This window comes from Ambystoma mexicanum, chromosome 7p (genome assembly GCF_040938575.1).
Source record: "Ambystoma mexicanum isolate Mex_15411 chromosome 7p, UKY_AmexF1_1, whole genome shotgun sequence".
NCBI lineage: Eukaryota > Metazoa > Chordata > Amphibia > Caudata > Ambystomatidae > Ambystoma > Ambystoma mexicanum.
This window is the reverse complement of record NC_090939.1, coordinates 251,183,213-251,197,195: the sequence shown is the minus strand read 5'-3', so window position 1 is coordinate 251,197,195 and position 13,983 is coordinate 251,183,213. Positions and strand designations below refer to the sequence as shown.

At 47.8% G+C, this 13,983-nt stretch overlaps 1 protein-coding gene across 4 annotated transcripts in view; it reads left to right on the top strand.

Moving 5' to 3' along the window:
* The window catches only part of ITSN1 (intersectin 1), a 3,188,156-nt gene that overhangs the window by 352,387 nt on the left and 2,821,786 nt on the right, over nucleotides 1-13,983 (top strand). For all 4 annotated transcript variants that reach the window (XM_069636218.1, XM_069636217.1, XM_069636220.1 and 1 more), the window contains exon 6: nucleotides 10,797-10,951. In XM_069636218.1, the coding sequence (XP_069492319.1) occupies nucleotides 10,797-10,951 (155 nt within the window). The remainder of the gene's footprint in view (nucleotides 1-10,796; nucleotides 10,952-13,983) is intronic.

Genomic DNA, 13,983 nt, shown 5'->3' with positions numbered 1-13,983 from the left:
CTCGTCGTGGAGGAAGACAGGAGTCTGTTGCACTGCCAGGGAAGAAACCAGCCGCGGAGTCTCTCGGGTACAAGGAGCGGTCCGGTGATTCGCGGTTCAGTGGTGAGTGGCTATCCGGCTGCTGGGGTGCTTGGCACGGGCAGTTCGACCACAAACCGGGCTGGGGTGCGAAGAAAGAAAGGAAAACTGGTTGTGCCCACCAGTCAGGGGAAGAAGCCTCTCCAGCCGGGAGATGTTCTCTGTCATCGGGAAGTGGTCAGTCGGTTCCGCAGGGCTCCACCGGTGGTGTCATCGTGGCAGGTCTGCTCAGCTTCTCCCTCGTTGGATTCTCAGGTCCTGTGGTGACTTCTGAAGTTCCAGTCCCCAAAGCCCTGCTTTTATGCAGAAAACCCCCATTCATTCAGCCTAGCTGTCACTCAAGCATGCTAAGTGGTGAGCCGGCCGGCTCACCACTTGGGCCAATCACACAAGAGTGCGACCTGAGTTACCAAGGTAACTCTGTCCAGGGTGCCTAAACCCCCTCACACACCCTGTGGTACCCAGACAGAGTGGCACCACTTTTGGAGGCTTCTGTGGAGAAGCCTGCCAAAAAAGTGGAACAAAGGGCTCGACTTGGGTTGGAGTCACAGAAGAGAACACAAACGCCATTTTAGAATCGAGTCTTGGCGCCCCCTCGACTAACAGACCCCGGGGCAATCGAATTGCCCCGACCAGTACGTCCACAATATGATGGTTTGTACTGGTTTCTGTTAATTTGGGACTAGTAAAGCCAATGGTGACTTTACATGCCCTGGGAGACAGTAGTCAGTCCCAGGGTATGCAGTCTATGGTGGGGGGTCACTATGATACCCCGGTGTTACTGCACGGAGGGTGCTGTGTAACACACATAGGAAAAACACATGAGACCCTATGGAGTAAAGGACCCCACAGCCCATAAAACACATTACCAGTCAAAGGAATACCATTAATCATGTCCAACAGTGGGAGGAAAAGAGTCTCACTCTTGGCAGGTGGAAAAAAACAAACTCCAGAAATCCAGCAAAGCTGCTGGGGGATTCACTAGGTTAGGAAATTCAGCCTAAAGAGAGAATTCTCCCTAACACACCCCAACCCACTACCATTCACAAAGTATTGTCACTGGCAACCTATGCACAACAGCTTCCCAACATTGGGCCTACTTCAATAAATCTGCACACAGCAGAGTAACCAAGCACACAGAAACTGCACTTCAACCATACCCTCTTCCATATTCACAGTATGTAAACACTGCACCCTGTGGCCACACTACACAACTTCTCACTGCACCATCTCCTACTGTATACCAAATACTGTAGCATGTTGCAACTATCACCACAACCATGGAATGCACAGTACACGCTTTGCAACTCACTTGTGCTGCTGTAGCACACCTACAATGTGCCCCACACCCATTCCCCAAAGATCACCACCATGTGCCTGATGCACTATCAAAACTGCATTGCTGCATTGGGTGTGCTCCTTGCACACACTCCCTGCACCGTAATGCAACTGTGCATGTCAGCATGTCACCAACTACTACTATGCACATACGCACCAGCAATCCTACCCAACCTCCACACTGCATTGGATATGCACAGCGTTAAATGCAAGTGTTACCTTAATGTACAAACATTACACTGTCTCTGGCACTCCGTTGCCCTTTCTTTCACATACTGTTGTCTTACCCACTTCCACTCAAAAGGTATTGTCACTGCCAACCTAACCACAAAATGGTCACATCACTCATACTCCAAGCAATCTGCCCACAGCACACTATCCATGCACATATAAGCTGCCCTGCAACCATACTAACACTATGCAAACGCTGCACCCAGTGCCCACACTGCGTATCTTTTCACTGCTCCATCTGCAACCACACATGGAAAACGTTACTACGTTCTAACAGTCACCTGACCTGCGAAACCAAACATACACGCATGGCAACTCACTTCTGCTGCTCTGTGTCTAAAATATGCGCCACACCCATTCTGTACAAGACGCCCTCCTCTAACTGATGCAGAGTAAAAAGAAATGCATTACTGCCTTGCGTGTCTTCAACAGAACCACCGCAACTTCATGCACCCATGCATGCCACCATGTGCCCAACTACTGCTATCCATCCACAGAGAACAGCCACCCATGCTCCCACCCAACCTATGTCATGTGCTATTTACTCCCCTTCTGAATTCACCTGCCACCACTCACTACTGAAAAAGGTCACTGCAAACAAGTTGCGGCCGAAGCTATCATGCCGTTACGACGGGTGCCTCCAATCACCACACAAAGTAGTCTCCTGTCTAGGTACCCACGAATGGGCGCAATCCGCACAAATACTGCAGACACTCCTCCATTTTCTTCCACCTCTTTACATATGTCACATGAACCACTTCTCACTCCCCCGCCCTTCTTGCTGGCAACGCATGGCATACGGTATATTTTGCATACCCCTTCCGCTGGCACACTGTACTCTGATCCACCATGGTAGCGTTTGCCATAAAATGTTGACGCAGAGCACGCTTCCCTCAAGCCAACCACCGGCCGCGTCAAAAGTTCTCCGACAGCACGCTGTACCGTAAGCCAATGGGTCTGCTTAGCGGACCCAGATATCACGAAATGTTTGGGATGTACATTTCAGTCCTTTGCAACAAAAGTACTGGCGATTTCCACCAAACCGACAAGCACGCTTCCAGACCCAAGCCACCTGCTCCTGCTGCAAATTTTGGTGCAAATCCGTCCAGCCTTTAGGCCTGTAGCCGTGTGTAAAGTTTTTCCCCATTCAGTCTATGGAAAAAAAAAATTGGGAGCCCCAAATAACTCCAACCCCCCTGCACAAAACCTCACCAAAGTGCTCTTACTATGAGTTTAGCAACTTAACCATAACTACAATATATATATATATTTCTGATGTTTGTTAATCTGCTTAGAATCACATGCTGTGCATAGGTCCGACATCCAGTGGTCACTGCGGAGTATTGCATTTTGTTTTTCGTAGTCGAAAAGGGGACGTCGACTAGGCGTGTCTGAAACACTATCCCTATAGTGACGTGCGTTGTACCCACAATCCCTCACGCGTCGAGGTCCCTCAGATTGTTTTTTTCCGCCCAGCTTCTGGTCGCCTTCACGCGGAGCTCCTCGAGAGACATTGCAACCCTCGACCTTTGGTCGTTTCTTCTACGAAGATTAATACAGCACTCCCTCGACGCAGTGTAGCTGTTCTCCGCCGAGCAAAATCGTCGACGGAGGGTCGAGCGGAGGAAATCTTCGGCGCTGCCGAACACGTGGCCTGGCCTCGCTGGCCACATACAGTAGGGAGAGTGGGGTCGTGGGACATCTCTGGGTCTTTCTGAGAATGCCTTTCCCTTTCCCCTTCCTTTCCCTGGGGGTGTTTATCGCGATTTATTGCCTCTGCTATGGAGAGGACACCATTTAGGTTTTGCCCACTTTGTAAAGGCAAATTCACTTGGAAGGACAAGCACTCACGGTGTAACCGCTGCTTGCCCCTCGATCACAAAGAGGAAGGGTGCGCGGCTTGTCGGCTTCTGAAGCCTAAAACTCTAAAAGACCGTAGGGTTAAAAGGTGGGCGGCCTACGCGATGTCGAAGGCCGAAGGTTCACCCGCCGCTGCTACCACCGACAGTGACGAGGAACGCGATGACACGACCTCCGCCACGGAAGTCGAAACCCCCTCTAAGGAGCGCTTACGCGCTTCGTCGTCTGTCCCCGGCCCCGACGGGCTCGGCTCACGCCCTGCTTATGGGGATGAACACCCCGGCGACACTGACGCACACAAAGATTCACATAAAGGTAAGCACACAACCCATGGCTCTTCTTCGTCTAAGTCGAAGAGAGCTTCGGCGCCCAAGGAGACGCAGGTTCCACCGGCGGCCTCCTCGGACCGTTCGGGTTCGAAGCCCCTCTCGCAACCGCAGCCGCGACCTGCGACTGGGCTTTCGGCAAACAAGGGCGCCACCACCAAACCATCGGCCGGTGCGCATCAACAGAAGGCGCAGACCGCCGTACAGCGCTCGATACCCATAGCGTCGAAAACTCAAGCTTCCGCCGACAAGAATGTCGCCGATAGCTTAGCCAGGATCGTTGTAGCCGACGCCCAAAAGCGTACGCCGAAGATTTCGTCGAGCGTTACGCATAGATCAAAGGATACGCCAAAAACACCCGAAGGAAAGCAGGGACTACCCCCTTCAGTCAGGGAGTCTCCCGACACACCTGAGGGTTTTGAGGAGGGCGACGGGACACTTTCCTCGACGCTTTGGGAGAGGTCGAGCCATTTCGAGGTAGACAACTCGAGTTTTCCCCCGCTTGACCGCTCTGGGGTACCCCATGAAACTATGGAAAGACTCCACCTCTGTATGGAGAGGATGGAAAAGTTTATGAGTACCCAAGCCCCTCTAACTCTCAGAAGAACTAGAGAAGGGCCTCAAGACGACCCCAGAGCCAAAAAACCGAGGCTGGTCGATCCCCTGCTGGACACAGCCTCAGACTTCCAAGATGTATATGACCTCACTGGGGAGGAACAATACTTCGAGGAAGAAGATGATTTCATGGACAACGAAGGACAGAACCAGGAGGAATGTCTAGAAGACAGAACAAACATTATAGAAGAAGGCTTCGGGATTAGCCCAGGAGAAGGACCTTCGCACCCCTGGCAATCACCATCAGTGTGTTCCGACACTGATGCCCTAAATCTAACTCCTCCGGATAATTCTCCAGTTAGGAACACGTCTCCAATTGACGATCAGCCTACTTTCAATGCACTGTTGCGCAGAGCAGCAGCGCATTTCGAACTGGACACGGGAGAACCCTCTCCAGAATTAGACTTTGTAGAAAGAGTCATTAAAGAAAAACCCCCGGTCAGCCAGACCATTCCACTCCTCGCCTCAGTTAAAAGGAGGATCACCCCGTCGCTGTCCACTCCCGCATTGATCAGAGGGGTCAATCCACGGATTGAGAAACTTTTCGCTCCTTCACCCTCAGACCCGCTCTACATTAGGGGACATTCCATACCGGACTCCCTAGTTGTATCTAATACTAGAAAGAGGGCAGGGGTACCACTTTCCACCAGTGAGGCACCCCCTGACAAGGAGGGCAAGAGGCTATATGCCCTTGCAAAAAGAGTTACTTCCTCGGCTGCCTTCTCAGCAAGAATTGCCAACAACAATTCCTTGCTTGCGAGCTACGCAGACGCGCAGTGGGCCAAACTGCGCAAAGACGCAGAGGAAGCACCGGAGCCTTTACGTACACGCCTACTGTCGACTATTGGCGAAGGAACACAAGTTAACCAGAGCATTGTAAAAAACTCTCTGGACGCGGCAGAAACAGCAGGACGTTCCCTGGTACAAGGAATACTCCTAAAGCGCCATGTATGGCTGCGCAACTCAGGCTTTAAACCGGAGACACAGGTGTCTTTAATAAATAAACCTGTCGAGGACGCCAACCTCTTCGGAAAAGCGGTAGATGAAGCCCTAGAGATGGCCAAAAAAGAGTTCGACACTATCAAGACTCTTGACCAGATCTCTAAGCCCACTACCAGACGCGGCTATGGCAACAAGCGCTTTTTTCGTGGCCAACGGCAACAACAACAAGGTCAGCATCAGCAATACCCTGCCACCAATTACCAAGCCAATAGTGGGCAGTACAGCCAAAGAGGCCAACGCCGGGGCAAAGGGAGAGGTCGGGGATCCACCCCCAGAGGCTCCCAAGCCCCCAACAACTCCAAGTGACGCGAAGATTCGCGTCCCCTCCCATGCAACACCGGTCGGGGGCCGGATAACATCCTTTCTTCCTGCATGGGAGGAGATAACGTCAGACCGTTGGGTACTTTCCACCGTAGCCCACGGATACTGTATCGAATTCAACAGTTCCCCATCCTACAGACCCCCGAGGGGACGGCGGTTGACGCCGGAACATCTTGCCATCCTTCTTCAAGAAGTACAACAACTGCTGGAAAAAGGAGCCATAGAGGTCGTGCCTCTATCTCAGGTAACGGAAGGTATTTATTCAGTGTACTTCCTTGTACCCAAAAAGGATCTAACCATGCGCCCTGTATTAGATCTGCGCCCAGCGAACAAGTTTATCAAACCCCAAAAGTTTCGTATGGTGACCTTACAGGAGGTGATCCCGCTGCTTTCACAGGGAGATTACATGACAACATTGGACATGAAAGATGCATACTTTCATATTTCAATGTTGCCAGCACACAGAAAATACCTAAGGTTCATGATAGAGGGCAAACACTACCAGTTCAAGGTGCTACCCTTCGGTATAGCTTCAGCACCAAGGGTATTCACAAAGGTACTGGCAGTGGCTGCGGCCCACCTGCGCAGGTTGTCCATCCCAGTTTACCCTTACCTCGACGACTGGCTCATAACAGGGGACTCCTACGAAACATGTTTCTCCAATACCCAAAAGACGGTAGACCTTTTGTTCCAACTGGGCTTCTCCATCAACGAAAAGAAGTCCAGTCTAGACCCCAGTCAAATCAAACAATTCCTAGGGGCTCTAATTCAAACAAGGGACGGCCTCGTCTTCCCCTCCAAAGAGAGGGTCCAAAACATGCTGTTTCAGATCCCCCAATATGTGACCGGCCGAGAGGTGACGGTACGCAAAGCAATGCGCTTGCTAGGAATGATGGCGTCGTGTATTTATTTGGTACCTCACGCGCGCCTGCGCATGCGCCCAATGCAAGAGTGGCTCAACAGCCAGTGGTGTCAGGCCAGCGGACAATGGGACGATCTAGTGGTGGTCTCGCAGGCCTTGGTTCTCTCGCTACAGTGGTGGACAAAGGGGAACATGGAAAAAGGAAAACCCTTTGCCACACCCGCGGCGGAAGCCACTCTAACCACAGACGCATCCCTCACAGGATGGGGTGCTCACCTATCCCATCAGACTGCTCACGGAGTGTGGACTCCGAACGTAGCATCCAAACACATCAATCTACTGGAGCTACTAGCGGTATTCAAGGCGCTAAAAGCCTTCCAAGAACACCTACAAGGCAAGACAGTAATGGTCCTTACGGACAGCACTACAGCCATGTACTACATCAACAAGCAGGGGGGCACCCACTCTCCAGGCTTGTCCAAACTGGCCCAGAATATATGGAAGTGGGCTCTCAAACAGGACATGTTCCTACTATCACTACATGTACCCGGGGAACTCAATCTGCTGGCAGACAGACTCAGCAGAGATTTCCCCCTGCCCGAAGAGTACGAATGGCGTCTGCACGAAGACATCGTCTTCGACGTCTTCACACAATGGGGATTCCCAGAAATAGACCTGTTCGCAACCCTGGAGAACTCTCAATGCCTAAGTTACGCCTCCAGGTACCCCCAGAACCAATCCAAGGGGAACGGTCTATCGATGCAATGGTCAGGGAAATTTGTTTACGCTTTTCCCCCGACTCCCCTTCTCAACAAGGTAGTGCACAAGATGCACCAGGAACAAGTGACCATGATACTGGTGGCCCCAATGTGGGCCCGACAGCCATGGTTCGCTCACTTGATGGAGATGTCTCTATCTCCCCCAGTAAAACTCCCCTGCCCGTACAACATGCTATCTCAGAACAAGGGCAGGACTCTGCACCCATGCCCCCAGAACATGAATTTAGCAGCTTGGCTCCTGAGGTCATAGAGTTCGGACATCTACAACTCCCGCAAAGATGCATGGACATCCTCAGGGAAGCCAGAAAACCGAACACTCGCCACTGCTATTCTAGCAAGTGGAAGAGATTTGTCATCTGGTGCAGGAGTAAAAGCATCAACCCTATTGACTGCTCTCCCACACATGTGGTACTATACCTGACCCATCTCTTGGATTCAGGCCTAGTGTTTAACTCCATTAAAGTCCACCTAGCGGCACTTTCTGCATACACCACCTCCCAACTCAAAGTGTCGTGGTGGAGGATCCCAGTTATAAAGGCATTCATGGAGGGAGTAAAAAGAATACACCCCCCGATAGCTGACCCTGCTCCCGGATGGGACCTTAATGTGGTACTTACCAGACTCATGGGCTCTCCATTCGAACCCATGCACAAAGCATCCCTTAAACATCTTACTCTTAAGACTGCTTTTTTAATAGCTATCACCTCCATCAGGAGAGTAAGTGAACTTCAGGCTCTTTCTATTCTAGACCCCTTTGTTACAGTTCACAAAGATAAAGTGGTTCTACGCACTCACCCTAGGTTTGCTCCGAAATTTATTTCTAAATTCCACGTAAACCAGTCTATAGAACTACCAACGTTCTTTCAAAATCCTTCCAATTTGGGAGAAAGGACTCTGCACACACTTGATGTACGCAGGGCGGTCATGTTCTACATGGAAAGAACCAGACCATTGAGGAAGACTAATCAGTTCTTCGTCTCGGTGGCAGCAGGAAGAGAAGGAGATGCGGTTTCAAAATCCACTATTTCTAGATGGATTGTTCAATGCATCACTCTCTGCTATACTCTTGCTAAGAGAGAACTACCCTTTAAGCCAAGAGCACACTCTACTCGAGGCACGGGGGCATCCATAGCATTCATTGCAAATGTTCCCCTTGAGTCCATCTGCAAAGCGGCTACCTGGAGTTCTGTGCACACCTTTACAAAACACTACTGTCTAGATACACACTCTAGATCTGACTCCCAGGTGGGACAGGCAGTATTACGACACCTTTTCTCTACTGTTCCTTCTCATAACCCACCGCCAACTCCGGGTACTGCTCGCTAGTCTATGCACAGCATGTGATTCTAAGCAGATTAACAAACATCAGAAGAGAATGCATTACTTACCGTAAAAGCATTTCTGATGGTTGTATCTGCTTAGATTCACATGCGCCCACCCTTCCTCCCCGCTCGGATGGAAGGAACATAGACTTCCTTTATATATCTCTCTCTCTTTCTGTACTCACTCACGTCTAGAAGGCTCCCTCAGGGCAGAAAAAATACAAACAGAGGGACCTCGACGCGTGAGGGATTGTGGGTACAACGCACGTCACTATAGGGATAGTGTTTCAGACACGCCTAGTCGACGTCCCCTTTTCGACTACGAAAAACAAAATGCAATACTCTGCAGTGACCACTGGATGTCGGACCTATGCACAGCATGTGAATCTAAGCAGATACAACCATCAGAAATGCTTTTACGGTAAGTAATATATATATATATATATATATATATATATTTCTGTTTTGCAAGCTGAAGGATAATGCCAAATAAAGCTTCTATGAATGAAAAATAGCTTAAGATTAGTACTGCCATTTCTCACACTTCTGCAAATTCTGTTCCATATTATTGTACTCCAAGCTAATCAAATGTGATTGGACACCTATGACTAAGCCACCTTTTTAGGAAAGATTTTTGCATCTACATTCAGGAGGGAAAATGCCAAAGCCACTCTCCCAGTGTTACTGGGCTTAATATTGTGTTACCCTCTTCACCCATTGTTTATTAGCACTTAGATCTAGGTGGTCTATCATTATACACAGTTTGGCAGCCCGGTAATATGCGTCCAAATCTGGGAATCCAACCCCTTCCTCCTGCTGCAGCTTAACCATATATGCTATTATAGGTCTTGCGGTGGCCCACAGAAATGTAAAGTCTCTTTTTAACGGACTATAAAAAGGAAGATGAAATAACAATCTGGAGCATCTGAGAAAGAGAAATTTGGGGAGGACCACCATTTTTATACAATTAAATCTCACCATCCAGTAGAGATTCGACCTGTCGCAGTGATCTAGATACCCCTGTACTGGTCTCCTCGAATAAGCTACCAAGATCCTTGGTTATCACCACCCCCAGATATTTGAACCCATCCGATTGATTCAAAAACCAATTGGTATGAGTTTAACCACTTAGTTCAAGTACCACACATACTGGATCTGACATCTCCAATGCAGTATTTATTTTATTTTTTGACAAATGTAAAACAATAACATCTTAACTGCTATTTAAGCAAGCAAACGTTCTATGTGAATGGTTATTGGAACATTTGGTTAACAATTTTGCATGCAGTCTGATGTGGTGGATGCTGGTGTTGAAGGATGTTTCCTACCGAGAAATTCAAAATGAAGCAGGTTTGTGATTAACCGTTGGAATGAAGAAAATTCAACTACCCGGCATTTGTACCCTGCAATTTCTAATCCTGAAACTGAGGTGATTGTGATCTATACCAATGCGCACTTGCGCCAAAGTGCCTTAGCCATGACTGTTTTTAATGAGCCATTGGTGACATTCACGGCTTCTCACTAATTTTATTCTTGGAATCTCACATCTTGAGATAATTGATACTCCTAAAACACACAAACTTATTCATTACTATTTGGCTACACTATAAAAGGTCAACAAGTTGTGTAATGTCAAGAGGCACAATTGGATACAAGAACTACCAGGGAGGTAAGATTTGTACTGTTTTTAAGTCTTTACCTTTATTTTTAGATGCATGTTGTACGATTCTAATAGCAAAGATTGCAATCTGAGCCTTCATTTGAATGGGAGGCATCTCATAATGAAACCTCCCAACATGTGTACAGTGCTTTGGATAGTTGTATTAATTTCAGGCGTTTTTATCCATAAAGTCCTAACATTGGTTTTATCCTTTATTATTTATATTTTCTGCAGCTTCATTAGCATGATTTACTATAGGTTGTTTTACTCTTGATGTGTTGGTAATTGATTTCATTCAAGACTAATTAGTATGATTATCAAATTGTACCTTAATGCATTATTAACCAACCTTGTAGTTGGAAGCTATTTAAGATATCTCAATAAACCAACCTTTTATTTCAGGGCGCTGGCGGACATGAACAACGATGGCAGGATGGACCAGCTGGAATTTTCTATAGCCATGAAACTGATAAAACTAAAACTCCAAGGTTATCAACTCCCCCCATCTTTGCCCCATGTCATGAAACCGCCATCGGTTGCTGTACCAGCAGGATATGGTTGGTTCACCATGAATTCATATTCTTGTGTTCCGAAATGTACATTGTATTTTGTTGCTAAAAATGTGAAAAGTAGTATTCGGCAATCTATGCAAGAAAAGAGAATTCTCCTTTCCCAACCTGCCCTTTGATTTTTTTTTTCCCCATGGCCGAACAAGCTCTCCTCTATGGGCCCCTTAAATGCAGTTTTGCACCACCCCTGCACCCTAGAAATGCAATAAATTACCGTGCAGCCAAGACGCTGGTAGTCCCCCCGAATTGAGAGCCTTTTTTATGCTACATTTGCAATCTTACTTTGAGAAAGCTGTGATTTCGCCACTCTTGCTACTTCCGCCATGGTTACTCTTACACCACTAAAGCAGCAAGCTGTCGCTTATGTTCAAATGTGACAATGGATCAGCGGACGATAAGGGTCAGTGAGTTTCACTGCCTTATGTGCACTCAATGAGGTGTGGTTGGTTGAGCGCCAATGGTTGCAGTACCTGATTGATTTGCATATGGCTTGACCCCTTTTGCAATAGCGCAGACAGGCTAAATGGTGGTGTGGAAGGTTGCCCAGAGCAATGCCAGTGGTTCAGATTCATGCAAAACCTTCCACCCATCACTTTTGTGCTTAGTTTGTCTCACTATGTGAGAGAGGGTATGCCCTGACGTGTGTCCCTTGCTCGCTGCGCCATAGGGAACCAAGCTGCACCTCACTGAGGAGGCCCAACAAGGCCGAAACATGTCTGGGGTTGCTTGTTTTTCCGTGTAGAGGGGACCTGGCCTAGCAGTTCGGGCTGGGCTGCGACCATTGGTGGCAGTACCTGATTGATTTGCATATGGCTGGACCCCTTTTGCAATGGCGCAGACGGGCTAAAAAATGGTGGTGTGGAAGGTTGCCCAGAGCAATGCCAGTGGTTCAGATTCATGCAAATCCTTCCACCCATCACTTTTGTTTTTACTGAGCACCAATGTGGCCTAGGGTTGTCATCTAAAACTAGACTGAGAACTGCTGTACAAAGTCTCCAGATCGAACTGCACCCAAATGGTGTAGGGTTTGACAGCTCTATAGGCCTCTTCTGACTCTCTTCCTTCAGGGCGGGACACTTCATAAAAACATTACAAGTCTCAACTGTCAGAATGTGTTCTGATTAAAAGGTTACAAAGCGATATCAAAGGTACCAATGATCTGTTCAGGTTTCCCTTTTATAATAGTCTCTCGGATATAGTGCCCTGCTTGCTTCTTTCATACCTACCACTTGGGCCCACCCCTCTGCTTTACGGTGCAACGCTGGCTCTGACATCACCCTCCAGCTATGGGTTGCCATCTGGGGCCAATTTTTCTTTTTTAAATTGCTCCTGCCCCACCACCTCGCTGTTTGTTTTTGTTAAGTTAACATATTCTCACCCAACAGCCACTAGTTGCCCTTTGGGACCAACGCTTTAGACCATGGTTTCCTTATTCGCCTCTGGCTCCTGACAGGGCCTGAAATATAGCACCCCTGTCTGACTTTGTACTCTCTTAATGCCTCCAGGTCTGTAGCCCCGCCTGTGATGCTTTTGTTTCAGTATTCTTGTTTTTTTCTTTGCTCTGATTATGGGATTTTTCTAGTGTTGCTGTGTGTTCTCTGGTTTAGTGAGTTTTCCTTTTAAGTTCCCACTGGTCACTGCCATTCTTCCTCCCTTGGTAATATCTAATTATCCTTTCCCTAAGGGTAGACAAAGTAGAAAAACCTGTGCCGCCATCTTTAGGTCAGGTGGAAGCAACGCTGCGGCTCTGCTGCGTAGGCGTCATCGCAGTAAGCAGCTGTCTAATGAGCCACGTTGCTTATATGTATTGGTGAGCTTTTGCTGGATGAGGGCTGTTGCAGGTTTTGCTGGTGCACTGCCAAATCTTTCAATGTGTCCCCATCTGCAAGTGTGTTTTCCATAATCTGCTAGTATGTCTTCCAGGTCCCACAGCAATGGTATGAGACGTTAAATGGTGCTGGGATTGGAGTTTTTTTCTAGCTATGCCTCCAAGGGCAAGAGAATGGGATATGAATGGAGGCTCAGATGAATCTTATTTTTGTTTGCAACAGTGTAACCTTGTTGACCTTTGTCCGGAGGCACCGGATAGACCGTAAATGACTAGAAGAAACATATGGGAAGGGAGGATCCCATTCTCTACCTATTATTACTTTACGTGTCTGCATCCTAAAATGTTATGTTCAGAATGGAGACAAAGCTACAAGTGCATATTTTACAGAAATCCCCTTGTACAGATTATATTGAATTTAGAGTGTAAAGGTCAGTACGGGGTTTTTGGACAAAGGACCGAGACCATTCTTTTGTTTAACATCCTGACATCCTTATTTTTGTTGAGATAAGGAAACCCCTCATAGACTGGAGGACTGGTAGGATTTCCACAACCCCTTTATTATTATTTGCACAATAAAAGTCCTATTTCATACTGAAACTGATTACTGTCAGTCTTGATCCCTTACAGATTGTAGTGTGGTAATGGAAGAAAATGAGGAGGCATGAGCGGTAGGCAGGTTAACACTAAATTCTCCTCAAAGAAAGATGAATTCAGAGGAATGAGTGAGTCGAGGTCTGTGGAGAAAGAAGAGCGAGCGCCTGATGGGCTATAGATGATTAAAGTGAGAGAGGGTAAAGTCTAGAAAGAAGCGATGGCATTAAAAGATCGGGTCTCCCAGAAGCAAAAAGCTTCCAATATCTGGACTCCTGTGAACAAGTGTGCTTGATTGGGAAGTGTAGAGTGGTGGAATAAGGAGCCTGACATGGTGTTCTCATTTTGGCTGTAGCCTTTTATTAGAAACTCAAAGAAAGCAAGTCTATCTTCCTCTAGCTATAGAGTGGCTATCCCTGCCTCAACAGATAATACTCTGGTGCTCCTCATGATGTCTGTCAAAACCAAAATGTTCTGCGTCCGTCCAAGCCAACTACTCTTTCCCTACTACTAAAAACTAAACCACCCTATGTTCCAGGTTCCCCTTAACAAAAGCATCAGCAGAATGTCTCTCTTCTCCTGGTGAAATCTTCCAGTC